The following is a 27,606-nucleotide window of genomic DNA, read 5'->3' as shown; positions in this document are numbered from 1 at the left end:
AAGAGAGACCTTCCAGGGGATGTTTGTATGCACCCACTTAACCAGAAAAGCTGAAACATTGCGTTGTGCTTCGTATATGGTATCCCAACTTCTCAATATTCTGCACCTGGGTCCGACTCGAGTTCAGAATAAGATCCACAAATTTTTAATAAAAAAATAAAAGAACTATATTGTTTTATCAGGTATGGTCCGGATCTGGTTCATGTAATCCTTATGGGATCCAGGTATAGTTTTTCTTATTGTGGGTCTGATTGAACCTGGGTCTGCGCACAGTACCAGCATCTCAAATCAGATCTGGGTTTGGTCCACCAGGGTCCAAAACAAACCTGACCAGTTGACACCCCTAAATGTGATTGCACCAGATCAGTGGTCCAGTAAATAGTTGGGGAACGATGAATTTGCTTTGATCGTGTTGAATTTCAAAATATAAGCCCTTCAATCCGTACATATTATCAACAGGTTAGAATCTGGTCCGTAAGGATAAAATGAACCATAAAAGCCCTTAAAGCAAGCAACATAATATGACTTGTATGAAGGCATTTATCAACATGTGGGTCCAGATTAGATTTTGACATGAATCGGATCCCTTTTTTAGAATGCAGATCCCCAGTCAAAGAAGTGGTAACAAACTGCAGTATTGGAGAAGAAGAAGCCAATCGGATCTTCAGCTGGTTGCCTAGAATGCTTTACTTGAACGAAGATAGATCTTGTGGAATCGCATTAAATATTTGATGATATTGATACATTCCATGCGTTGCTAAAAAGCTAATCCCTATTTAAATCTGAATCCAAATTTAAATTTTGGACAACAAATTCAGACATAGTTCCAAATCATAATTAGATTCGATTAATGGAGTTGACTTTGGATTCAAATGTTAAATAATAACACAGGATTTGATTAAAGAAATGGGTTGCAACGATGATTTAACATGTAAAAAGTGTAAATTTATCTGATTCGATTTGGATCTGATAAAGATAATGTTGAGCACGACTCTCTAAAAAAACCAAAAACTATAATCTGAAAGAATCCAGATATAAAGAGTCCAGCTCAAACAAGAGACTCATGAGCCAACCGATCATTTGATAATCTGATAATATCAGATTATCAAATACGATAGATCAACTGTAATCGTTTCATGTCCTCCACCCCCGGTCCAAACAGGGAGAGGCAGGGCGGGGCAAGGTGAGGATCGGAGACGGAAGACACAGCGGGACAGGGAAAAGCATAAGTCCATCCCCGCACAGGTTTTGATTTTACCCTTCATCTCATCCGTCCTTGGTCCAAACAGGGCGAGGTGGGGCCCCATTTTCCTCCGGTCCACTGCCATCCCTAGTGATAAGAAGTGGAAGAGATATTGTTTTGAACTTTTGAGGAAACGTTTGGATTTTTTTTTTTTGTTTATTTCTAAAGTTTTTTTTTTTTTTTATAAATTTTTTTTTTGGTAGATGGGGGTGATTGTGACTGCTAATGAAAATCTTGGAAACCCTTGACTGGATGTATTACAAATAATAAAAACATGAAAATAATTATAATACTAGCTAGGAAATGCACTGAAGGTCCATGTCCTCATGGATTTTCAGGTCTCACTTGTAGGTAGCTGTAGGAAATTTTGAAATTCCAGGAATTATGGATATTGGGTGATGCCCATATGCATCATGAACTTGTTCATGCTTGCAGATCTTGAAGATCAGTGAAAAGTTTAGCATGATTCACATAAACAAATAAATAAGCATAAATAATTGATCATGTCAGAGTCTATGAGACTATAACCCTGAAATTATTTTGGCACTGTGGCATTTTGAAGAGTTTTGGGGAAATTGGGAGACTTGAAAATATTTGTGGGAGTTAGTCATTTTTTCACATGAAAATGGTTGCTTTCCTGGAGGGACGTCAAACACAGGGCCTACGATTGGCCCACACGGGCCCCACATTTTTTCAGAGGTGGGTTTACATATGAAAACCATTTCCCATGGTTCCAACTCCTCTTGTGAAGACATCTTCCAATGAAAAAATGTGTGGCCCATAGGGGCTCAGTTGTTTATGTATGAAAGGCCTAATAATGGTACAACAACAAACAACAACAACAACTACGCCTTCATCCCAAAACAATTGGCGTCAGCGATATGAACAAAAAAAGAAATTCATTTTGGGTCTTCCACATGAATCCTTTTCCTCCAATCATTTCTATCCAATGCCATGTCCTCGGTGAGGTTCAAAGCATTCATATCCTTTCCTATCATCTCCATCCAAGTCTTCCTAGGCCTACCCCGACCTCTTTTAACTAATATATTTTCCCATTTCTCCAACCTTCTAACTGGAGCATCATTAGGCCTTCGCCGAATATGTCCAAACCACCGTAAACGATTCTCTCTCATCTTATTTTCAATGGGTGCAACACCTACCTTCTTACGTATCTTCTCGTTCCGAATCTTATCTTTTAGTGTATTTCCACACATCCATCTAAGCATCCGCATCTCAGCTACACTCATTTTTTGAATATGATGTCTCTTGGCAGCCCAACATTCTGTACCATATAGTAAAGCGGGTCTAATAGTCGTCCTATAAAACTTTCCCTTCAACCGCAATGGCATTCTACGATCGCACAGCACTCCAGTTGCACTTTTCCATTTCATCCACCCAACCTTTATCCTATGATTTACATCTCCATCAATTTCTCCATACTTTTGAATGATGGATCCCAAATATTTGAAATAATCATTCACCGGTATTTCTTGCTCACCAAGCTTCACTACACTCCCATCACTACTTCGTTGCTTACTAAACCGACATTCCATATATTCAGTCTTACTCTTTCTCAACTTAAAACCTCTAGCTTCCAATGTCTGTCTCTATAATTCTAACTTAGCATTAACCCCAGCTCTAGACTCATCAATCAAAACAATATCATCAGCAAACAACATACACCACGGTACATTTTCTTGAATTGATCTCGTAAGCTCATCCATCACTATCGCAAATAGGAAAGGGCTTAAAGCAGATCCTTGATGTAACCCAACCGTTATCGGAAAATTGGTTGTCACCCCTCCACAAGTGCGGACATTGGTTACTACTCCTTCATACATATCTTTAATTATACTAATGTACTTGAGAGAAACACCTTTCTTCATCATTGTCCACCAGAGAACGTCCCTAGGAACTCTATCGTATGCCTTCTCTAAATCAATAAAAACCATATGCAAATCTTTGTTCCTCTCTCTATATCTTTCAATAAGTTGTCTAAGAAGATGTATAGCTTCCATAGTTGATCTTCCAGGCATAAAACCAAATTGGTTCTCCGATATCACGACAACCTTCCTCAACCTAGACTCAATCACCCTCTCCCAAAGTTTCATAGTATGACTCATGAGTTTTATACCACGATAATTTGTGCAATCTTGTATATCACCCTTATTCTTATATAAAGGCACCAAAGTACTCTTCCTCCACTCATTAGGCATCTTATTTATTCGCCAAATCAAGTTAAAAAGATTTGTCAACCATTCTAAACCTTTCTCTCCCAAGCATTTCCAAGCCTCGATAGGTATACCATCTGGACCAACTGCCCTTCTTGATTTCATTTTCTTCAAAGCCTCTACAATTTCTTTCTTTTGAATCTTGCGCATGAAGTCACGATTTATCTCATGAAAAGGAATGGAGAAGTCTCCAAGATCTTGAGCATGACTATCATTAAATAGCTCATCAAAATAATCTTTCCATCTCTCCTTAATCTCCTCATCCTTGACTAAAACCCTTTGTGTTTCATCTTTAATACATCTAACCATACCCAAATCCCTCGATTTCCTATCTCTCATCTTTGCAAGCCTATAAATATCCTTCTCGCCTTCTTTGGTATCCAACTTATCATAAACCTCCTTATATACCTTAGCCCTCGCGTTTCGAACTACTTTTTTAGCTTCCTTCTTTGCTATCATATACTTCTCCAAATTCTCATTATCACGACTCTTACTTAGATTTCTATAACACTCTCTTTTAACCTTAATAGCTAATTTAACATCCTCGTTCCACCATGATGTATCCTTACCTAGTGGTGCACTGCCTTTAGACTCACCCAATACCTCCTTAGCCACTTTTCTCATGCCACCCGCTATCTTATTCCACATTGATTCTGAATCCTCCTCGAGACACCAATCAACTTCCTTAACTACCTGCTCTACAAACATTCCTTGTTTAGCTCCTTTCAGTGCCCACCACTTAATTCTAGGATCTATCCTATGTCTATCCCTTTTGCGGCATTGTCTAATTCTAAGATCTAAAATTAAGACTCTATGTTGTGTAGCTACACTTTCTCCCGGTATAACCTTACAATCGATGCAACAACCCCTATCTCTTTTTCTAAGTAGGAAAAAATCTATCTGACTCGTATTAACCCCACTTTTAAATGTTACTAGGTGAGACTCCCTCTTCCTAAACCAAGTGTTTGCTAAGATCATATCATAGGACAAACAAAAATCTAAAATCCTTTCTCCACTTTCATTTCTTTCTCCTATATCATAGCCTCCATGGATACTCTCAAATCCATCCCTACTAATGCCTACATGTCCATTAAGGTCACCGCCGATGAAAAGCTTTTCTCCATAAGATATCCCTTGTACTACTCCATCTAAATCTTCCCAAAATTGATGCTTAATGGAATCATCTAAACCTACTTGAGGTGCATAAACACTAATAATATTAATAATATCTATACCTAATACTAATTTAATAAAATTCTATCACCCTTCCTACGGACCTCAACTACATTATCTATAAACTGACGACTCATAACAATCCCTACTCCATTCCTATTCATATTTATTCCTGTATACCAAATCTTATATCCCCAAGGTTCTATCACTTTTGCTTTCTCACCTACCCATTTGGTCTCTTGTAGACATAAAATATCAATCTTTCTCCTACACATAACATCTACTAACTCTACCAACTTACCAGTTAAAGACCCTATGTTCCAAGTGGCTAACCTAATTTTATGGTCTTAGACTAACTTCTTTACCCCCACCCGTCCAACAAAGTGAGGGAACCCTTGCCTATTTGACACCACACCCGGGCGCCGGTGTGACGCGTCGCTTTTGGGCGACGACCTAGCAACCCTTGCCCATTTATCACTGCCTCCGGGCGTAGAGAGTACAGCACGTCGCTCAGTAGGGAACGCCCCAACGAAATTCTCATATTGGTTCATTTTCATAGGGTATGACTAAGTTTTTATGTTGGCTGTCACAGGCCTACCGCAACCCTCCTCCTCTATCCGGGCTTGGGACCGACAGTGTATAACTAAACAGTTATACCCAGGCGGAGTTAAAGGCCTAATAATGGTAGCCAACAAAAATAGAATCAAAATGTTGATATTGTTCATCTTAAGAAACAATTTGAGTCCCATAGCCCGAGGCTGCCATGGAACTCCAAAACCTATAAGTAGGGGATGATCCCAATAAAGGGATGATGACATTGGGAGAGACGGATCTAGATGATGAGGAAGATGAAGTTCAGTTGGTCCATTAAACTTTGAACAAGGGGAAAGAGATAGCGCAAGCGTCCACAAGTAGTCCATCTGTAAATACCTAGAAAATGAGAACGCTGCACTTAGATTAATTATGCAAGAGATTCAGTAGAAGTTTGCAGAGAATGAGGTCAACTTCAAGAACCTTCAAGCCATTACAATTATAGAAGCAAAGGAGTTAAAACACCCTTGCTAAGCAGGTTTAGTATGCCTATCATCAAGAGGTCGTGTAAAGCCTACCAAATTTTGAAATTTTGAAGTAATTAAAAAATGTATTCTAACATTCAGTTTAATTTGTCATTTTGGGCTCATTAATTAGTTAGTATTCATTGATTATATTTAATTAACAAATTAAATCATTTATATAAAAATTTAAGAGAGAGTAAATCTAAATTATCCAAGTATTGATTTGGATTTACGAGATCGAAAGAGGTATTCGGGTTTGGATCTTAGTAAAGATCATATCAAAACCCACCAATAAAATTTTGAATTCAGAATATCCAATTGGAACATGTCGGATCCAATAGATCCAAAAGTCATTTGAGTTTTGATCTTAATGGATACACACGAGTCAACCCATCCAAAATAAATTTTTTTGAACTCGATATATTCAGATTCTCATATTGATCTAGAGAACCCAAATGGATCAACACACTTGATTGAGATTTGATCCACTTGGCAGATCCAATTCAAATTAAAACTAAATTGTGTTTGGATCCCTATTTGAATCTAGAGAATAAAACGGGTAAAGGATTTGAGTTTGGATCCAAAGACCCAAAACTCAAAACCATCACATCCCTTATTTTTAATCCCTTAAATCCCTCACCAAACCCCTTCACAATCTCTTAAATCAATCACCAAACAATCCCTTAAAATTTTCACTAAACAATTCCTTAAATCCCTTACCTACCTTCTTCTCACATCACATTCACCACTTTGTATTTCTCTCTACAAATATTCTCCCTTGTTCATTCTCTCTCTCACTCTAATGTTTTATTTCTCTCATCTCCTTGGTGCCGATTTTCTTAGAGTAAAATAGCTCATTTTCATGATTTTGAAAGTGACTTATAATTAGACTCTTTTTAAATCCACGAAATTAAGGTACCTCTCAAGTGTAGGAGCTCACTATTGAAGAAGTTTATAATTTTCAGGATTTTTTGCTTCTTCTAAAACTGTACAGATTTAGAGGTATGGTAAAATTTACACTAACTCTGGTATTTATGCGACTCTAATACATGTTAGTGTAACAAGCATTATTTGCATATAATTATGTATGTTTATAAACTTTAAGAATGTCTTAATGAAATTGCTCGTATTTTGGAAAATGTATATACGACTTAAATTTTGAATTACATAACTTGACTAAACTTTTAGTGTATACCTATCAGGCTTTCATTTGTCTGGCCTTTTTTATGAGATTTTATGTGAGTATTATTTATAGTTGCAAAGCGGATGTGGGATATTGAGGCAACGTCGAGAGCTAGTCATTTTTCTTTATTGGGCATTGAATTGTTGATACATATTAAAAATGTTATCGTTTATTGGGTTGCAGTATTTTGAATGCAAAAAAGTTTTCTGCATTAAATTCAGTATAATCGTTATTGTGTGGAATGTAACCCATATAAAGTTTTGAACCAAAGTTAAAAAGGTTTTCGCTGATGATTTTAATAAGAAAAGTTTTTTTTTATTTTCACATGTTTTATGAGTTAAAAATCTCGAGACATTACACGTTGTGATTTGTGATCCGAGTTTAGAATTCTCAGCCCAATGAATATAAGAACATGGTTCAAAATTTGAAAGAAGAGTTGAGAAACATGGGTCATCAGACTCATAATGCAAAGGGCAAGAGAAAGCCCTATGACATTCAAGACTATCTCAAGGAGAAGCAATGAACCCCTAGAAACTGCTCTACAAATTTAAGCAATCCCTAACCGAAAATCTGGAAATACTCAAATTTATTGCTCGTCTAAGTCATCATAAGAGGGATACCTAAGTTTGTAATGAATTCACTTCCTTGATCTTTAATTATTTTTATTTTATTTGATTTATTTAGAGTGTGTTTTGTCAATTATTTTCATATATTTATCTTTATTCATGCTTTTTCAAACATTAGTGATGCTCTACACCATCAACCTAACCTTTTTTAGGATATGTTCAAAATATAAGTCACTTATAAGGTAAAACCCAATCATTGAAGATTTTGAAGTTTCTAGTGTGATTGATTTCATCTCATGGGAAGAGGAAATACCCACAACTTGAAGAGCAAACCCCACATTCTCTTGTATCTCAATTCAGATCTATTTTCGAATCCAAAATCCTTTTTAGACAACCCATAATTTTCTTTCAAATTTTGGGGATCCATAAAATGGCGATTATGGTAGGACCGCTTAATGCAACAAACATGCCCATGTGCTTGGGAAAGGACAGAGATAAGGGATTTGGGATTTTGTAGAGAGTCTAAGAGAAACTAACTATTTTCCAAACCATAGAAGATAATGTGTTTTTCCAAACCTCTCCTTGGGAAAAGATACTATTAAATCTCCTTTTCCAAATCTCTACTTTTTTAAGGGCCCAGCTCCCTCCAAGGCCCCCCAAAAGACCAACTGCCTCCTGCCAAACATAACAAAAGTAATTAGTCACATCAGCGCTTGCCAATGCCAAAAAGCAGCATCCAATAAAGTTTTCTTAGAAACAAAGGCCCCTGAGCAATTCACATCCAAGAAGGTGAGAATTGTGTGATTTGATTCGTTAGCTTGCTTACTCCCTGAAATCGTGTTTTTGTGAAAAAGCTTTTGCATCCTCTCTCTCTCTCTCTCTCATGGAGTACAACCAATCACTTTTTTCCCTCAACCCTTTAGGTGAAAAAGCTTTTTTTAAAGGTTCTGAGCTAGAACTCTGCAAAAAAGAATTTTTTCATTTTTTGCATGTTTCCCTATGAAGGATATAATTATTTAGGAAATTCTTGGCCATGAAGTGTAGTTAATAACAACCTATGCAACAATATTGGCGATATTTTCAAAATATCATTTACTTAAAAACCATCTCGATTTTATCACGATATTAACAGAACAAAACTGTTCATATATTCGTTATGGCAATACATAATTTTTTTAGTTTCAAATATAGCCAGTATTTTCCAGAGATTTTCCTAAAAAACAAACTTTTTCAAATTACTTCACTTTCCTATACCAAGACCTCTTTTGGCTAGGCCAGCATAAGAAGCATCTGATTATTTTGAAAGAAAACAAAAAGCTGATGTAATTTAAACCAAAATCATGTTCAAACAAGGATCATTGAGAGCCTATGTCCTTAGGACTCTAGGATTGAGCTGATGGAAACCTCATGGCTAGCAAGAATTTGAAAGAGCAGATGGACATAAAAACACAAGAAAAACAAAAATCAAAAATTAGGGTTAGGGTTTGGAATTTGGACAATGATATATTTTTTTTCCATATTTTTGGACAATGGCATTAAAATTGTTAGTGACAAAAACCAACTTTCAGTACAAGGTGCAACCATCGTATTTTGTTTAAAGACTTTAATATTTGCTTAATTTTTTTTTTATGAAGAGAAACCTACTAGGATCAAGCTCTAATTGACCCCACCCTATAGTCATAAACCTTAGAAGAGTGGACTAGCCCTATACAGTGCCGTTCTATAATAGGGCTGTTAACTAGTTGAGTGCAAGACCAATCAGGGATAACCCAAACCCATCAAGATAACTAGTTGTAGGATTTGGGTTTTGAGTTCATGTTTTATTGGGTCATGAAAATAAAATTCCAAACCCAGATCCATATAAGTTAACAAGTTTATTTTCACTAAAAATACATATAAAATACTTGGATCAATCGACGTCATCAGATATCTAACAAAAATCATAACCTAAATCTAGCCCCGCATATTACTTGGATCAGCATTTTTTATGCCCATACCCGGATATATATTCGGTTTCGGGTCAGGTCAGGTTAAGTACCTCATACAAACCCGAACCACTGGCAGCCTTATTTCGTACCTGTCACAAGATTGATCTTAAAGTTCATTCTTTCGAATCTATATTACTTTTAAGGTCAGAATGCAGGAAGGGGACTTGAAAATAGGGGCTCTATGTGAAAGATGGATGGTTAAGAGTTGCATGATCCGAGTATAATGGTCCTCTTGAAGAAAATTAAGAGAGAGAGAGAGAGAGGTCTGATTAGAAACCGGGTTGGATCCAAAGGATCCGATTAGTATACAGAGGTATGGTTTGTGAAATTTCATACAAGACCGAGGTCCAACCCGAGTTCCGATTAAGACCCGTGATTTTTTCAATATAAAAAGATAAAAATATATTTTGCCACGTATGAACTGAGTCTGGTTCATGTAACCCTTATAGGGTCTGGGTATGGTTTTTCTTAAATCAGACCTGATAGGATCCGGGTCCAGACCCGGTACCGGCACTTCAAAACAGATCTGGTGTCGGACTCACCTGGTCTGAACCAGATCCCACCTGTTGACACACCTAACAAACGCGTTTTGATGTATCACTTGAGAGCACGCCTTGCTGCAAGGCAGGGGTTCTTTAGTCATAGAAACAGAAAAAAAAATCAAAATGTTCTAATAATAAATGTTTCATCTCAAGTAGCCTTCTCCATCAATTGTTCGAATGGTTGTACATCTGTCCCCTCAAAAAAAAAATGGCTGTACATGCATCTAATAAAGCGAACTTGTTGGCAATTGCTGGCAGCATCTCATTCTTTTTTTTTTTTGAAAGGCAAGCTGAGGTTAGGCAGACCCCCACCAGTTCTTATTCAACTCGTACCATTAGGTTTTGAACCTGCAACGTCCCACCACAAGGAGACATGCACATACAGCTCCTACCAACCATGCGGAGCCCCCCCCTCCCATTGGTGGCAGAATCTCATTCTTGCATAACATGAAAGGCCTCCACTCGATTTGAACAATGTCTTGATCGCCCTTCCATCCCCAAGTTCAACAAAAACACCTTTCATTGTGTAATTTGTGATTTTTAAGCGAGATTCTAAGAGCATCAAATCCGGAATGCACCCAAAACTGTGTTTATTGAATTAAGTTTTGTTAACAGTTTGTTTCCTGTTTAACCAACCATGCTGAACTCATCTGTGAGGCCAGTTGACTTTACCAAGTTCAAACTTCAAAGCTGAAATTTCGGATAAACAGTACAGTACTGTCGATGGTAGCACGCAATTCTTCTCATGCTTGCATGTACTTCACATGGGACACATTCATAAGAGGAACCTACCGTTAGAGAGGATTGTGTAGTGGTAATGTGGTAGTAATTCTTGACCCTGGCAGAGCTCGCTTTTGGGGCATTTGCAGTAAAGGAGCACACATAGAGTGAAGATAGGACCGTGCCAAAATAACGTAACAATGAAGCAAGCAAACGATACTTTGCAATGTTGAAGCAACGAGAAGAAAGTTGTAGTAAAAATTGGAAAAAAAAAAAACAAAAAAGAAAAGTTGGTAAATTACCAAAGCCTACTTGAATCCTAATAAATGACCACATTGTTCTTAGGGAGGGCAGTGGACCTGGGGGAAACAGGGCCCCACCTTGTCTCGCCCCGTTTGAACCCGTGATGGAGGACATGAAACGGGAATGGAGTCTTGGATGGAGGTTAAAATCAAAACCAGTGCGGGGATGGAAGCGGGTATGGACTTATGTTTTCCCCTGCCCCGTCCCGTCCCATCCCGTCCCCAATTCTTCTTTAGGGATGACAATGGACCGAGGAGAAATGGGGCCTCGCCCCGCCTTGCCCTGTTTGGACCGATGATAGAGGACATGAAACCGGAATGGAGAGCAGGATTTTGAGAGGGGGCAGGGGTGGAAACCTTGTCCCTCGCCCCCCCACCCGGTCCACTGCCATCCCAATTGTTCTTTGACCTTAAAGCAGGTTATCATACTGAGTTTATGATAGTGATGAAATGGTTGTAAGCAATGTTGTCAGTATCGATTCAGTTGTATTTAGCCCATATCAATGCTCAAATGAATTGTTCTGTATTGGCCAAAAAATAATAAAAAATATTACGTGTTAATTGATGTGTTAAAATTATTAAAATAATAATTATTAGTAATTTTTTTTTTTGCATTTATTAAAAATAGCTGATTCACCCCTGAATGATATTGATTTTCTGCCGATACAGGCTGATACACCAATACTGATAACATTGGTTGTAAGTAGAGAGTCAAAGACTATCCATTGTTGCTCACAAGGGCTCAACACACCTGGCTAGGTGTGTAGGCTGGCGAGTTTGATTATCAGGGTGTGCATTCCTTGCTGTAAGGTTGAAGCCAACAAAAAACTATCTCTGAGGAGAAGAGGACTGCTTGTGGAGTTTTTGCATTGTGGACACCAAAATAGGACCAATGGTTAAGGTCACACCTTTTGGTCGACGGCAGATCAGGTGTGATGACATTGCACATTTTGATTGTACCGCCATACCTGATTTGTTGAGCCCCCACAGCAGACAGGCTGTACCCATAGATAGGTGCAGACACTACTCAAAGTGATTGCACCTGATCTGCCCTCCTCCATTGTGGGACATCCAAACCATACCAGTGGTTTAACCAAGGTCCTACCCATTAACATGAGAGACTCAACTGGGCTCGAGTGGGTTCAAGAGCAGAAGACCTACTTGACTCTAGTCTACACAAGCTAAATTTGGTCAAGTTACTTCAAGTCTAATCATAGCACCAACTCTCAACACATTCTATGCCAAATTTGGTTCAAGTCACTCAAGCCCTTGATTTCACACTAGAGTATTGATTTACTCGAGCTGTTGACTGATTCAGACGATCAAGTGGACATGATGATAACAAGTACTTTTGCCAATTCTTAGAAGTTTGGATTTGTTCTGCAAAGAATATATAAAACGTAGCAAATGGTCCAAACAACCTCGATCAGCCCAGCAGGATATGCTTCCTTGGGTGGTATTCAAACCTGTGACAAAGACCCAAGCAGTCCTTACCTGGCGCAACAAATAAAATATTCCAAACCCCACCTCAAATATAATCTAGTCACAACTCCCAACTGTTTGACCTACCAAGATGGAGGTATGCTTGAAACTTAGGCTGGCTCATCAAATGGGCTAGGTTTGTGCTGACCATGAACTTACCTGAACCTTCTATCCTAACCCCCCTAGTGTACTTGGATCCATGGAATTGAGTGGAATCCAATTTCATCAAAACATTACGGAAAAGGAAAAGAAACTTTGATGGAATTGGATTTTGATTCCATTCTATTCTCATGATCCAAAGACACAATGGCTGCGTAGTGAATTTTCTTTTCACGGAAGAAAGTCAATTGCCAAAGTGCCAAACTTGTTCATGGTGCTAACCAAGCTTCATCAGCGAGAGAAAAGTAGGGGTTATGGGGAGAATAATTAGGGGATAAAGAGAGAGAGAGAGGAGTAGGGTTGTGAGGAGAATAATTAGGGGGGGATAAAAACAAGGCATGCACGTTAAGGGAAGCCCAAGAAAAGGAGTCGAGTTGCCAAAGCAATACATCACCTGCTTAAGGTGTCCCCCGGTTTTACCAAATTCGAGATCCGAGCGCTTCACTTCACCCCACAATGAGTCATTTTAGCTCTTCCCCTACATCACTTTCTTTACAAAGGAAGAAGAGAGAGAGAGAGAGAGAGATGAAACTGAAAAAGAGAAGCCAAAACAACAAAAGAAATTGAGAAGATCCCCCAACCCCCCTTCTCCCCAACTCCTCTCTCTCTCTCTCTCTCAACCCGCCACCACCGCCACCTCTTCTCTCTTTCTTTCTCTCTCCTTCTCTAACCCACCCTCTCTCTACCATCCTTTCTCTTTCTGTACTATCCTTTATCTTTCTCTCTCTATGTCCACCATCCTCTTCCTCTCTCTCTCAATCCGCCACCTCTTCTCTCTTTCTTTCTCTCTCCTCTAATCCACCACTCACCCACCCTCTGTTACCATCCTTTCTCTTTCTCTCTCTAAGTCCACCACCACCCTCTCTTTCTCTCTCTTAATCCACCTCTCTCTCTCTCTCAAGAATAATTAGTGGGCATCTATTTTTTTCATTATTTTTCTGCTCTTAATTTCCTAATCATTCTTTATTTCTTCTATCATCACAAAAAAAAAAAACGCAAAATCGCATGTTTTGTTGTGGGGTTTAACTTTCGATTGCCTTCTGTCGTCGCTAGCTTTCTCCTCCGATATCCCTTAAACCGTTTTCTTCCGATGATCGATCGTGATTCTGGGGCTCCGATTCTGATGGTGTTTCGTGCTTCGGGTCCTTCTTCGGCAGTGGAATTAGGATTTCGGTCGTCCGGTGGAAAGGAAAGTTAAGGTTCTGGGCATGTCGGTGATGGTTGCTTTAGGGTTTTGGTGTCTTGAAGAATCGTGATTCGGGTTTTCTGTTTGTTTGGTATCGTCGGTGATTGCTGATGGGCGGAATTCGATGAGTCTTTTGTGGAATTAGGATTTCTGGTTGGAACTCGAAGGGAGAACGCGTGGTGGAAAATAGGGTTTAAGTGTTTCGAGCTATTTGAATTAGGGGTTCGTTTCCAATTGATATATGGAGCATGTGATTGGTGGCAAGTTTCGGCTCGGCCGGAAGATCGGAGGCGGATCTTTTGGTGAGCTTTATCTAGGTATGGCTTCCATCCCTGTTCTTTAATTACGATTCTTTCAGATTTCGTTCTCTGTTATTGGAGTTGTCAATTTCGATTTTCTTTCTAATTCTGTTTCAATTTCTGATTTTTTCTATTTGTTTAAAAGCGCTATTTTTTCTCTGGGAAAAAAAATTCTTTGTTAGATTACGACTTTTTTGCAAAGATTTTAGATTTTTGATCATTCAAAAGCCTGATATTTCTGGGATTTGTGCGATTGAATTTGTTATACAGGCCTTAATATTCAAACAGGAGAAGAAGTGGCTATTAAACTGGTACGTCTTTGTTCTTTTAATTTTTTTGGTGGGTGGTGTCTGTTTGCGTTTTAAAACCAACCAGATGTTTTTGAGCTGAATTATTTGTGGGGGGAAACTGTTGCTAGTATAGAAATTAAAGATTTCCCATTGCTCTTCATTTTTGTGTTTTTTCGTGAAGTTGATATGAAGATGGGTATGACATAGGAGATGACTGGAAGTGGACTCCCTTCCCATAGGGCGCTAGAGGTCCACATGTACTTACCATGGCATTGATGTTCAGGTTCTCATTAATGTCTATCTTAGGAAAAGGAATAATTAAAAGAAACGTGATCATGATTATGACATTTATAATTATATCTCCATTATAACTATATCTCCATAATAATGTTGTGGACTAATATGAAGCTCTACTTTCATGTATAATATGAATTCATTAAATGTGATTGGTGGCCTTGGAGGTTACCCCCAAAATTTGTTTCAAAAATTTCAGGCATTCTGTTGAGAAAGTTTCCATATAAATCTCTTCTGCTCCCTTTCTGCATATGTGCAGTATGATTATGAATAAAGTGTATGTTTGTTGACTGTCTTGTATGAAATCTTATGTGCTTCATCTTTTTAAAAGATTTTTTTCTTGTATCTTGTAGGAACCTGTGAAGACTAAGCATCCCCAACTTCACTATGAATCCAAATTGTATATCCTTCTCCAAGGAGGAAGTAAGTATTCTGGCACAGCTATTTCCTTTAGCAACTCTAGTTCACAACCATATGACTTTGTGTGCTTTTGCAAATGAAGCGGGCATTTCCAACCTGAAATGGTTCGGTGTGGAGGGTGAGCACAATGTAATGGTCATTGACCTCCTTGGACCAAGTCTTGAGGACTTGTTCAACTATTGCAACCGGAAGTTCACATTGAAAACAGTACTGATGCTTGCAGATCAGTTAGTAAGTAACTGTTCACTTGTACCCTATAGATCACACAATGTTCAAGGCAGTGGGGAACTGTTCTTGTCTGACTTCTGGACTGTTGCTGATTTTGTCTGCATGACTTTGAATCGTCTATCATATTTATTTTGATTTAGATCAACCGAATTGAATTTGTTCATTCAAGAGGTTTTATTCATCGGGATATCAAGCCAGATAACTTCCTCATGGGCTTAGGGAGGAAACTAAACCAGGTAATGGTCGTACAAGCCTTTTAATGTATTTCAGTTTGTCCTGATTACCCTTTCATATCTGTTTATATTCATCCATCTGATATTTTTCAGTTACTGTCTTCTTGGCAGTTTTTTGAATGTTATGTGATATTTTATCATGGATAAGATGTTAGGTGTTGTGTTTGCATAAGACCAAGAGGCACAACTAACAGATGTGACAACAGATGACTTGGGTGTGAAATTGTCAATTTCTATAGCTTAGATAAGTCGGTTCTCATCAGAAAATATTGGCGAAATAGAGAAAGTCTATAAAAATCATATCTTGGAAAAATCATAAAGAATTGAGTTTCACCAAGTTTTTGTTAGATATCATGATGCTTTGTGTGGGAATCTCACTTCAGTGATAAGCCTATTTTTACTTAATATTTTGACCATAAATTTATGTTGAAAATATCTAGTAAATGTCCATGGGAAATTCAACTCTAGGCAGTGATTGTGATACGTCATCATATCTTCATTAATGAAATGCATATTTATATTCATGCTTTATCTCTATGTCCTAGCAACACGTTATTAAAAGTATCGCTGGTAGATCTTATGTTACCTTTCTCAACGCCTGGTCGTTATAAAGCCTTTAGACATTTAATTTTGTGAAAAATCTCATATACTCCAATAATGCTGAGTGTTTTGCTAATTTCATGAAGAATACTATCGTCTGATATATGTTATTTCCTTCTTTTGGTTATGAACTTGTGACCCCACTCCATCATATTTGATTGCTGATTTTCACATATTTGTGTATATGCTTATAAGCCAACGAGTAAGCATTTGTTGTGAGTGAACCCACAAAGATAGTAAGCTACAGTAAAGACTAAATTTACTGATGTCAAATTGATACATTATTCCTATAAAGAAATGCACTTGGTCTTACTGTTGATATGGGGTTCTACATCTCCCTCCTTCTTTGAGATTGCAACCCCATGTTTGTATAGTGAATATGTCATCATTAGCAGAGCACCGGATTTCTTATAAGCAAACCAATAGATTGCAGATCCATCCATTTTTCATTTTGCAGTTTTAGTTGTAGATGTGCTGGTAATCCTTTTAAGTTTTCGATGTCTTTGACTGCACATCACTCCTTGCGCTCATTGCAAAGCATTAATAGTCTAGTTGTTTCATATGCTGATGTTCACCAGATGGTGTTTTTGTGAAGAATCCTTGCAAACAATCAAGTTTTCAAATAACTTGATACTTCAAATACTCAATACACAAAATAAATGCACAGTGTTTATAAGCTTTACACCACAAAAGAAGTGCAATAAATGCACAGTGTTTATAAGCTTTACACCAAAGAAAGTGCAATAAATGCACAGTATTTATAAGCTTAAGGAGACAACTCCTTACTCTAATACATGCATACAATGGGCTCACATAGCCCTTATTTATAAGCAAACTTAAGAGACGTTGGGCTATTCCCAACAGCTCTTATTAGAGACGTTGGGAATCAGCCCAACGTCTATATTTTTAAAACTGTGTACACAGTCAGCCAATGACTGTGTACAAAAACATTATATAAAAAAAACAAAAATAAGAAATGAAAAAATTACAAAAATAAAAAAATAAAAAGGAAGAATTACAATCATATTCAAAAACATGAATGTGCGTAAAATGTAGAAATGACTAAAATACCTCTACAGCCAATACAATAAAGAAATATATATTTTATATATACAAGTAGATGAATACATATACATATATGAAATATATATATGTATATGTATCTTCTTTTATATATATAAAATATATATAGAAAATACATTGTCTTATAAATTACAATTTAACACCCCCCCTCAAACTTAGGGCAAGATGACCGAAAGTTTGCCAAGGAGGAAATTGAACCGCGGAGCACACAAAGCTTTGGTGAAGAAATCTGCCAACTGATATTCTGAAGTTACATATGGAAGATCTATAATTCCTTTCAGATACGCTTCCCGAACATAGTGACAGTCCATCTCAATGTATTTAGTCTGCTCATGAAAAGTATGATTTTTTGCAATGTATATTGCACTCTTGTTATCACAGCATAGCTTGGTGGGCCCTTCTATTGAGATCCCCATGTCTTCTAATAGCTGATGAATCCATACAATTTTCATGGTAGTAGTCGCCATGGCACGATATTCATCTTCTGTTGAAGATAGAGACACTTTTTGTTGCTTCTTACATCTCCATGAAATCAGCGAGTCTCCTAAAAACACACAAAAACCAGTGGTGGAGTGACGATTATTTGGGTCACCTCCCCAGTCAGAGTGAGTATAAGCAATTAATTTTAATTCAGAAGAAGATGATAAGAATACTCCTTTGTTTAGTGTGCCTTTTATGCATCTCACAATCCGCAAGATGGCACTCATGTGAACTGATGTTGGTGCATGTTGGAACTGACTTGCAGTATGAACTGCATGAGAGATATCTGGTCTAGTAATACTCAGATACATCAAAGATCCTACAAGTTGTCTGTAGGGGGTGGGATCGGAGAGAGGAATACCATCATCAATCTTCATTTTGGCTCCTACTATAGCAGGAGTTTCACAAACCTTATCATCTGTAATATCTGATCGGTCAATAATCTCATAGGCAAGCTTAGTTTGAGATAAAAAATACTCTCTATGAGAGTAAGCTACTTCAATACCCAAAAAATAAGTTAGAAATCCCAAATCAGACATTTCAAACCTATCCTTCAAAATTGATTTTATGCTTTTAACCCCTTTAGAATCACTTCCGGTTATAAGCATATCATCCACATATAAGAGCAGAATGACAATCCCTGCATTGGTTTTTCTAACAAATAAGGCAGTGTCAGTGAAACAGGAAGAAAAACCATTTTCTAACATTACGGAGTTAAATCTATCATACCAAGTCTTAGGGGCTTGTTTTAAACCATAAAGTGTTTTTCGAAGACGAAACACTTTCCCTTTGGGAGTCTCCATTCCTGGTGGAGCATCCATATATACCTCTTCATTCAGATCACCATTTAAGAAGGCGTTTTTAACATCCATTTGATAGATGTTCCATTTGTTGATTGAGGCAACGGTAATGAGACATCGAACAGTGACCATTCGGGCCACAGGGGCAAAAGTTTCTTCATAGTCAATCCCGTATTCTTGACTATATCTCTTTGCAACTAATCGAGCCTTATATCTCTCAAGAGATCCATCGCTCTTAGTTTTTACCTTGAATACCCATCTACACCCTATTGCTTTATTACCCTTAGGAAGATCTTGGAACTCCCAAGTCTTTGCCCTGTTGAGAGCTAAAAGCTTACGTTCCATTGCTTTCAGCTATTCATCATTCTTTTTGGCTTCTTCGAAGTTTTTGGGTTCTATATAGGAATGAATGGCGCTAAGGCAGACTCTATGTTTAGGAGTAAATGAATCATATGAAATAAACCTAGAAGGCATCTTTCTACTTCTCTCAGTTCTTCGTAGGTTTTCATCATTTGTTGAATTGGACCCACTAGGTTCACTGAATTTTTCAATTGCACTCCTAAAAGTGTTTTTATCTCTATGGGTATATGTTATAGGATCTCTCAATGCTCCTTCACTTCTATGTTGGGAGATAGGTGGATGGGAAAAGTCATCTTCTTTATCATTGACGTCATTATGAATGAAATCGTCATCACTATCATCATCATGTGCTAACATTTCAAATAAAAAGGAGTAATCCATGTTTTCTTCAAAGGGTTCACTCCTTTCAAAACCATTAACATTTTCCAGAAAACTCACATTTTTGGAAACATATAGCTTGTCATTCTCAATATCATAACAACGAAACCCTTTTTGGGTTTCAGAATATCCAAGAAAAGCACAGGCAATGGCTTTTGGCGAAAGCTTGTCATTCTTGTCAGTAAGAACAAAACATTTGCAACCAAAAATTCTCAACCGACTATAGTCGGGTTCTTTGGTATACAATTTTTCAAAAAGCGAGATATTGTTTAAGTTTTTAGAAGGTAGCCGATTTATCAGATAGACAGATGCTAAAGCCGCTTCAGCCCAAAAACCTTTTGGGATGTTTTGAGAAACAAGTAATGTTCGAGTTGTCTCTATTATATGTCTATGTTTCCTTTCGGCTAATCCATTTTGTTGAGGGTTTTTGGGACAAGATCTTTGGTGAAGAATACCATGACTTTCAAGATAATTTTTGAATTCACTTGAAAGGTATTCTCCACCAGAGTTAGTTCTAAAAAAATTTAGATTCTCATTAAATTGATTTTTAATCATCATATGATAGGTTTTAAAAATTGAGAAAACTTCATATTTGTGTTTAAGAAAATAAATCCAACAATATCTCGTGTAGTCGTCAACAAAAATAACATAATATGCAAAGCCTCCTTTTGATAGGACGGGTGCCGGTCCCCATACATCCGAATGGATAATTTCAAGAGGTCTTGTTGTAAAAATAGATCTTTCACAAAAATGCAATTTTTTTATTTTCCCAAGAATACAGTCATTCCAAGTTAAATCACTTTTACATAGGCTTTTAACAAAAGGTAAATGAGAAATTTTTGCAATATTTGGATGTCCAAGTCTCTCGTGTCACACATTAATATCCTTTTGTTGGACAATATTACAAAATGGGTTCTTTGGAATTTGAAGGGAATCGACATAGTATAGATCACCTTTCCTAGAGCCTTCCCCAATCAATCTCCCGGACTGACGATCCTGTATCCAACATTTGTTAGATGAGAACTTTATATCACACCCATGATCCGAGAGTTGAGAAACAGAAAGCAAATTTAAGTTTAATTTGGGTATAAATCTAATTTTTGGAATAAAGAGCCCATTGTTTTTCAAAAATTTCTATTCTTTTTACTTCAAGAGATGCTTCATCCGCAGTTGAAACAAAAGATGAAGAGGGATTTTTTGAGTATTCGGAAAAAGAACTAAAACTTGGGGTCATGTGAAAAGAAGCACCCGAATCTAAAAGCCAAGAGGTGTTACCGGGAGGAGAAGAGGTTGACATGGCGGCTCCGGAAATAGCCCCTTTTAAAAGAGGTTGAAGTGCATCCACGATTTGTTGCAATGAAAGAGCTCCATTTGAAGATGACGAGCACTCTTCCTTTTGAGGTTGGGATGTAGTAGCCATGGCAAATAACTTTTTTCACTTTGGGCAAATAGGTTTGATATGCCCCGGTTCCTTACAAAAATGACATAAAAGCTTGCTATAATCCTTCTTTCCTCCTTGACCACTTGAGTTTTGATTCTTGAAGTGAGGAGGCTTGTAGGTCCTTAAGTTGCTCCCCGGTCGTGAGACGGCATTAACTCGTTCATTTTCTTCATTATAGGAATGTGTAGCTAGAACACTTGGGCTGTTCTTGCTTATACTCATACGAGTCTCTTCCCCACTTAGTTTAGTAATTACATCTTCAAGAGAGGGGAAAGTGAAGGCGGATAAAAGAGAAGATCGGATTTGTTCGAATTCAGGCCTAAGCCCATTCAAAAAATTAAAAAATCTATCTTCTTCCAATTGTTTATAACGAAGCTCTATGGCTTCTCCACTCCACTTGGGTTCGAGCATAGCAAGTTCATCCCAAATAGGAGAGAGTTCGGCAAAATACTCCCTTATAGTCATCTCTCCTTGACGAAGAGTTAGAACTCTCTTTTGGAGGTAATATTTATGAGACAGGTCCCTAGAGGTGTACATCTTCTCAAGGTACTCCAACGCTTGAGAAACCTTCTTAAACTTGATAATATTGGCGTTAATTCTTGTTTCTACGGATGAGAAAATCCATGAGAGGATTTTAAAATTCCTCATCTCCCATTCTTCATGTTTTTTGGTGTAGTCTTCAAGAGCCTTGGCTCTTTCTTCGCCTTCAAGGATTTTTATTTCTCCTTTCTCCATCAAGGTTATCTTTGGCTCTTGTTCGGGAATCGAGCTTTGAACATAACCCCAAAGCCCTTTTCCTTTAATATGAGCCTCCATGTTTCCGGCCCAGACGTGATAGTTGGACACATTGAGTTTGAAGCCGAGAGAAAACTGAGTCTTTTTCACCCATTAGAGAGGAGAGATGATGAAAAAGAATATGTACCACAAAGGATTTTTAGACATTTCTTGATAGAAGAGTCTTCTAAAATATTGGATGAACAAGTGAATCCACTTCAATTACCAAAAAAATTGAGGGCACGCTTTTCGAGGCACCCGAAAAAGTGAGAATCCACACAATCCTTTTTTTTCTCCAACCTTACTCTGATACCATGTGAAGAATCCTTGCAAACAATCAAGTTTTCAAATAACTTGATACTTCAAATACTCAATACACAAAATAAATGCACAGTGTTTATAAGCTTTACACCACAAAAGAAGTGCAATAAATGCACAGTGTTTATAAGCTTTACACCAAAGAAAGTGCAATAAATGCACAGTATTTATAAGCTTAAGGAGACAACTCCTTACTCTAATACATGCATACAATGGGCTCACATAGCCCTTATTTATAAGCAAACTTAAGAGACGTTGGGCTATTCCCAACAGCTCTTATTAGAGACGTTGGGAATCAGCCCAACGTCTATATTTTTAAAACTGTGTACACAGTCAGCCAATGACTGTGTACAAAAACATTATATAAAAAAAACAAAAATAAGAAATGAAAAAATAAAAAAATAAAAAGGAGGAATTACAATCATATTAAAAAACATGAATATGCGTAAAATGTAGAAATGACTAAAATACCCCTACAGCCAATACAATAAAGAAATATATATTTTATATATACAAGTAGATGAATACATATACATATATGAAATATATATATGTATATGTATCTTATATATATAAAATATATATAGAAAATACATTGTCTTATAAATTACAATTTAACAGTTTTTGCCGCGGTCTTTGTGTTGTTCAAAGGGACATAAATTTGCTGCTTAAAGCTTGTCATGGTGTTGTTGGTTGTTGTGTTTAATCTCTAGTAAAACTCCATTCCCATTGTAATTCCAGTGTTCCTTTTTTTTCTGAACCATCCAAGTTTGGTACTTTTTGATGGTCAATATGCCACTATAGTTGCGTATGAGGTTTTGTGATATGTCATAACTATCTTTGTCATTGTGTTGTCTGATGCAGGTATATATGATAGACTTTGGCTTGGCAAAGAAGTACAGGGACCTTACAACCCACAAGCACATCCCATACAGGTAAATCTGTTTCCTTTTCCCCCTTTTGTCATTGTCCATTTTTTGTGTCTTTATGATGATGACTAAATTCCATGATTTCTATATTGTATTTTGTCATCTCTGATTTTTTGTGTGTCTCATGCAAACATTATTAGTTTTGGGAAGTAAAAAACTAAAATCCAACTTTTTACGTGTGGCTATGTGGTTTTTGGAATGACATGTAATTTTTTCTCTTTTCATGGAGAAAATTTCTATTGAAATAAATTCAGATGGTTAATGCCTGACAAGGTTGAGAGAAAAATCTTAAAGGCCTGATGTTGGCTTACAGAGATTGTTTTTGCCTTTTATGTTGTGCTTGGTGATGACTGGGATACTGTTATATTGGAAATAATTCCCTCAAAAGTTTCTTATCTTGGCAATTGATTGGGGCACTTCTTGCGATAGAATAGGCATATGAAAATGCATTTTGGTGTAAATAGAATTTGGATCTCTCTCTCTCTCTCTCTCTCTCTCTCTCATCTGTTTACTTATGTTGAGGACAAAAGGATTTTCCAGGTAAAGTGGGTTGTTGTTGCTTAGTCTTTCTTTTGTATTCTGTTGTTCCTTTCTCTTGTTTGTGACTTCTCCATCGTGAGCATAGGGATTAAATCATTCTTTGCAGGGAAAACAAGAACCTCACTGGAACAGCTCGCTATGCCAGTGTTAACACTCACCTAGGTGTAGGTGAGTGATGCACGATCATACTTTGATTTTTTCTGTATATTTAGCTGTTATTAATTTGTTTTCTTTGCCATGGCTTATCTTTGCTTTTTCTATGAATCAGAGCAAAGTAGGCGAGATGATCTTGAGTCTCTTGGTTATGTGCTTATGTACTTCTTGAGGGGAAGGTCATTACTGAAATCTAGCTGTTCTTTAGCTTGTTTATGGTCCTTAAAGTTTGATGAACAAGCTCTTTGTGCTGTCTTGCTTTTTTTCTAAATTATTGTTTTTCATATCAGCCTCCCGTGGCAAGGTTTAAAAGCTGGAACAAAGAAGCAGAAATATGATAAAATAAGCGAGAAGAAGATGTTGACACCTATAGAGGTATGATTCCTGACATAGCGTGATCCATGTGTGTGCTTTCTTGGTCATCCTTTGCGGAGCAAGTCTTAGTAGCATAGGAAAAATGTGTGTTAGTTAAATTGTGAAAATAATTCAAAGATATGAATGGGTTAAAATGTAGGCTGGGTTTTTCTCTCACAGCCTGACAACTTGGCTTATCATGCAATTAAGCATGGTGAATTTGCTAAGTGAGCTAGCTCGTCCTGATTGTTGAGCCTCATTATCTGGATTGATTGGTGGCATGCTCAAATTTATGTGCACTGGCAAACTTTAAAGTCTTAATCAGATCTTACGTCCTTGTACACCATCATGAAATTTTCATGTGATTGCTGGGCAGTTTTTTGCATCTTATCCATGGAATTTTTATCTTCCTTCCCCAGGGGATAGGTTTCCTGGAGTCCCCTCATTGCATAGATTGATTCATGACATTCGCAAACTTGTGTACACTGGCAAATTTCCAAATCTTAATCAGATCATCAGCCATCAGTTGTTGTGCACCATCTTGAAATATCTATATTGCTGAACAGGTTCTTTGCAAATCCTATCCATCAGAATTTATGTCATACTTCCACTATTGTCGGTCCTTGCGATTTGATGACAAGCCAGACTACTCATATTTAAAGAGACTTTTCCGTGATCTCTTTATTCGGGAAGGTAATTCTTGATATGGTTGATGCTATTTGTTTGTGTGTGGTAGTGATTCCTTGAAACTGTAAAATGGTTATTGGTATGATCAATCAAATTGCTGATGATGTTTTGATAGTGCAGGCTTCCAATTTGATTATGTGTTTGATTGGACAATACTGAAATATCCACAGATTGGTGCAAACTCAAGAATACGTGTAAGCGCTTGCAACCTCTGAGCTGCTGTGTATAATTTTTTTATTTATCTTCTGGCTGAACTTATTTGATTTGTCCTTTTGCAGCCATTGCAAAACACTGGAAAAAGTGGTGCAGCTGTTGGCCCATCGGCTGAACGAACAGAAAGGACTTCAGGTTTGAACTTCATTCAGCTTCTGTTTCAACTTCATGGTTAGCAAAGTTGCACTTTGTATGTTTCACGACATGGGATCTGATCTTTTCTTATATTTCCAGTTGGACGGGAAATTCGTGATAGATTTTCAGGTGCAGTTGAGGCATTCACCAGGAGAAATAGTGGAGCTTTGGGACAACATGATGATCATTCCAAGCAGAAGGGTTTGGAAGTTGAAGTACCTCTAGGTTTTAAAGATGCGGTAAGAAAAATATAAAAAATATATAATATATATGGAAGGGAAAGAACACTCTCCTTTCACTTGTTTAAAGTTATGAGCTTGCATAGTATTTGGTGGTGTAGGATGTTGGATCCTAAGATATTTTTGTTTCACCTGGTTGTAAGTTCCGTAATTTGTGGCAGTCAAAGTTTGCACTTTGTGGTCAAATTGCAAAGTCCTAGTTATAAACTCATTCACAAATCCACCAGTTTGTAGCTAGTGTTTTTTGTTCATCTATTGTTATGGAAAATCTTCAGTCATGTTCCCAAAATCCTGTCTTATAGGTAGTGGGTTGGCAAAGCTTTCAAACCTTAATAGCTGGTCTCCATTACAAATTAGCGCGGAAGCAAACAAAAAAAGTGCCTCTTTGACCATTATAACCCTTTTAGCTGCCGTCAACTTGTGAGATCTGAGTTTATTAGCCTTTGTTCATGGACAGGGTTTATTTGGGATGAGCTTTTCAAATTTATTGGTTAGTCTGATTTCCTTTTTCCTTCATGTTCTTATGTGAAATTGATACCTTGTAAGGCCCTTGGTTGGAAAAATTCTCCGGGTAGACCTAGTGTACCACCAGGTTTTTTCATCCTTGAACAATTGTTTTGTGTCCATAACCATGAACATGGATTTGGCTGATCCTTTATTCGTTCTGATGACCATGGAATTCATGGTTTTGTCCAGTCTCGACCCAGTTGGAGTCTTTGTGTTCTGGTCATTCTTGTTCTTTTGTATTTTCTAGCATATGCTTCATTGGATGCCATCATGCCATAATGTGATAATGCATATTGCATACCATTACACTATCAGGAGTTGTCCTCTTTGTACATATTTTTAAACCGAGAAGAGGCAAAATCTGCTTAGAATCCATGGACCAATGTCGCATTGAAACGCGTAGAGGACCTGAGACACACCATTTTTGTGTGGTTTTCCATTAAGAATAATAAGGGGACGCAAAGCAGGATTAAATTGGAGTATTCTCTGTCTTGCTGTTTCTCCGATAAATGAAGGATGCCTATTTTGCTTTCTTAATACTCTTTTACAAAGTTTGTGCTATAATGCTCAACTTATCTAGTTTTATCATGGGTTTCTGTTTTATTCAAATGCTATGACGAAAAATGTTGCATGTCCAAGTTATGGAGTCATTCACTCCAGTTCCTAATCATATGCCCACTGATCCAATCTTAAGTTTCGGGTTTGCCATGTCTGGTAACCCCTCAAACTTTTGGGGGGAGTTATCAGCCTAGACAAGTGTCAGCATCTTTCAGTCCATAGCAACTCTCAAGCTGGACTCGCAGCAGTCTGTCTTGAGTTGTTGGATCCTTGGTCAGGATACCTTTCTCTCTTATTTCTTTTTGGAATTTTTGCAATGTTATCTCTTTCACACTGCGGTGTTTTGCTATGTATTACTTGTCCCTTTCACACTGCTGATGATACTTTTGTCGTTGCACTTGAGCCATCTGATTAGATACTGGAAAATGCCTCAAAATTTTCAGGCATCAGATGCTGAAAAAGGCCGTGGCTCTTCATCCAGAAACGGCAGCACCTCAAAGAGAGCAATTGCATCCAGCAGCAGGCCCAGTTCCTCAGGTGATCCTGGGGACCACAGCCGGACAACATCTAGGTTCATTTCCAGCAGCAGTAGCCGTCCATTCACAACGCAGCGTGTCCAACCTGGTTACGATGCAAAGCCCTCAAGCCTCTCCCGGAATCTGGGATCAAGGACCAGCCGGGATGAGCTGAGGAATTTCGAGCTCCTCTCCGTAGGTGATAAGAGAAAGTGAAAAATAAATAAAAATGAAAGGGCAAAATGGTGGTAAGAAACTGCTCTGACCTATGAAGAGGAAGAAAAGGCCCACTCTAAATTTCTGTTACTGCTCCGAGTCTGAGCACTGTCTATATTGTCTTTTGCTTGAAAATGCTGATTTACATATGTATACGTTGAAAAAATCCAAAAGATCCAGTCGTGATATGTCTTTCACAGGCGAAATGGTCCTCGGTATCACTGACAGGTGGAAAGAGAGGTTTCAAAGACCATCACACCTTTGTACCGAGGGGGGGGTTCCATTGCTATTTGATGAACAGTCTTCTTTCTTCGTTAATTTTTTCCACCACAAACGATTGTCAGATATGAGACTTTCTATTATCAAATCATTGTTCTTATATTGCTGATGTTACTTACACTAGGATGAAATACCTGCAACTATTGTCGCTCAAATAAGGAACAATGTGCCTCCTCTGAAATTGACTTTGTTATTTCTATCATCCTGTGGTGTGGTTGCCTCTGTTCGTGTGTGTGTGTGTGTGTGTGTGAGAGAGAGAGAGAGAGAGAGACCCAAGTTCGTATATTCTTTAATGTTCATGGTTGCTAAAGCTTTCACGTGACTGCAAGTGGCAATTGCAAAATCACAGCCGACTTCAACAGGATTTCACATGGATATAGGCAATTGGTACATGCCTCCAACACTGTCAAGATCTCTTTGCAGTGAAGTCCTTAAAAAAATAGGGAAACTGCC

At 37.7% G+C, this 27,606-nt stretch overlaps 1 protein-coding gene across 1 annotated transcript; it reads left to right on the top strand.

Moving 5' to 3' along the window:
* Window positions 1-13,142: 13,142 nt before the first annotated feature.
* Window positions 13,143-27,355, top strand: LOC149819507 (casein kinase 1-like protein 10). Its single transcript, XM_089985322.1, has 14 exons — window positions 13,143-14,147; window positions 14,400-14,440; window positions 15,067-15,136; window positions 15,216-15,364; window positions 15,502-15,597; window positions 22,693-22,763; window positions 23,404-23,465; window positions 23,566-23,629; window positions 23,741-23,825; window positions 24,371-24,497; window positions 24,612-24,685; window positions 24,770-24,839; window positions 24,939-25,078; window positions 26,587-27,355. The coding sequence occupies exons 1-14, from the start codon at window positions 14,072-14,074 to the stop codon at window positions 26,872-26,874; spliced, it is 1,413 nt and encodes a 470-aa protein (XP_089841448.1). The 5' UTR covers window positions 13,143-14,071; the 3' UTR covers window positions 26,875-27,355.
* Window positions 27,356-27,606: the final 251 nt, after the last annotated feature.

The sequence above is a fragment of the Nuphar pumila genome, chromosome 13 (genome assembly GCF_984573655.1).
Source record: "Nuphar pumila chromosome 13, dmNupPumi1.hap1.1, whole genome shotgun sequence".
NCBI lineage: Eukaryota > Viridiplantae > Streptophyta > Magnoliopsida > Nymphaeales > Nymphaeaceae > Nuphar > Nuphar pumila.
Note: the sequence above shows the minus strand (reverse complement) of the source record. Positions and strands in the feature narration are given on the sequence as shown.

What these genes read in the sequence shown, in the direction of transcription:
- LOC149819507 (XM_089985322.1), top strand. Translation starts at nt 14,072, where the DNA reads ATGGAGCATGTGATTGGTGGCAAGTTTCGGCTCGGCCGGAAGATCGGA. An exon ending in TAGGGAGGAAACTAAACCAG is followed by an intron (nt 15,598 to 22,692) that starts GTAATGGTCGTA and finishes TGTCTGATGCAG; the next exon opens with GTATATATGATAGACTTTGG. An exon ending in ACGAACAGAAAGGACTTCAG is followed by an intron (nt 24,840 to 24,938) that starts GTTTGAACTTCA and finishes TTATATTTCCAG; the next exon opens with TTGGACGGGAAATTCGTGAT.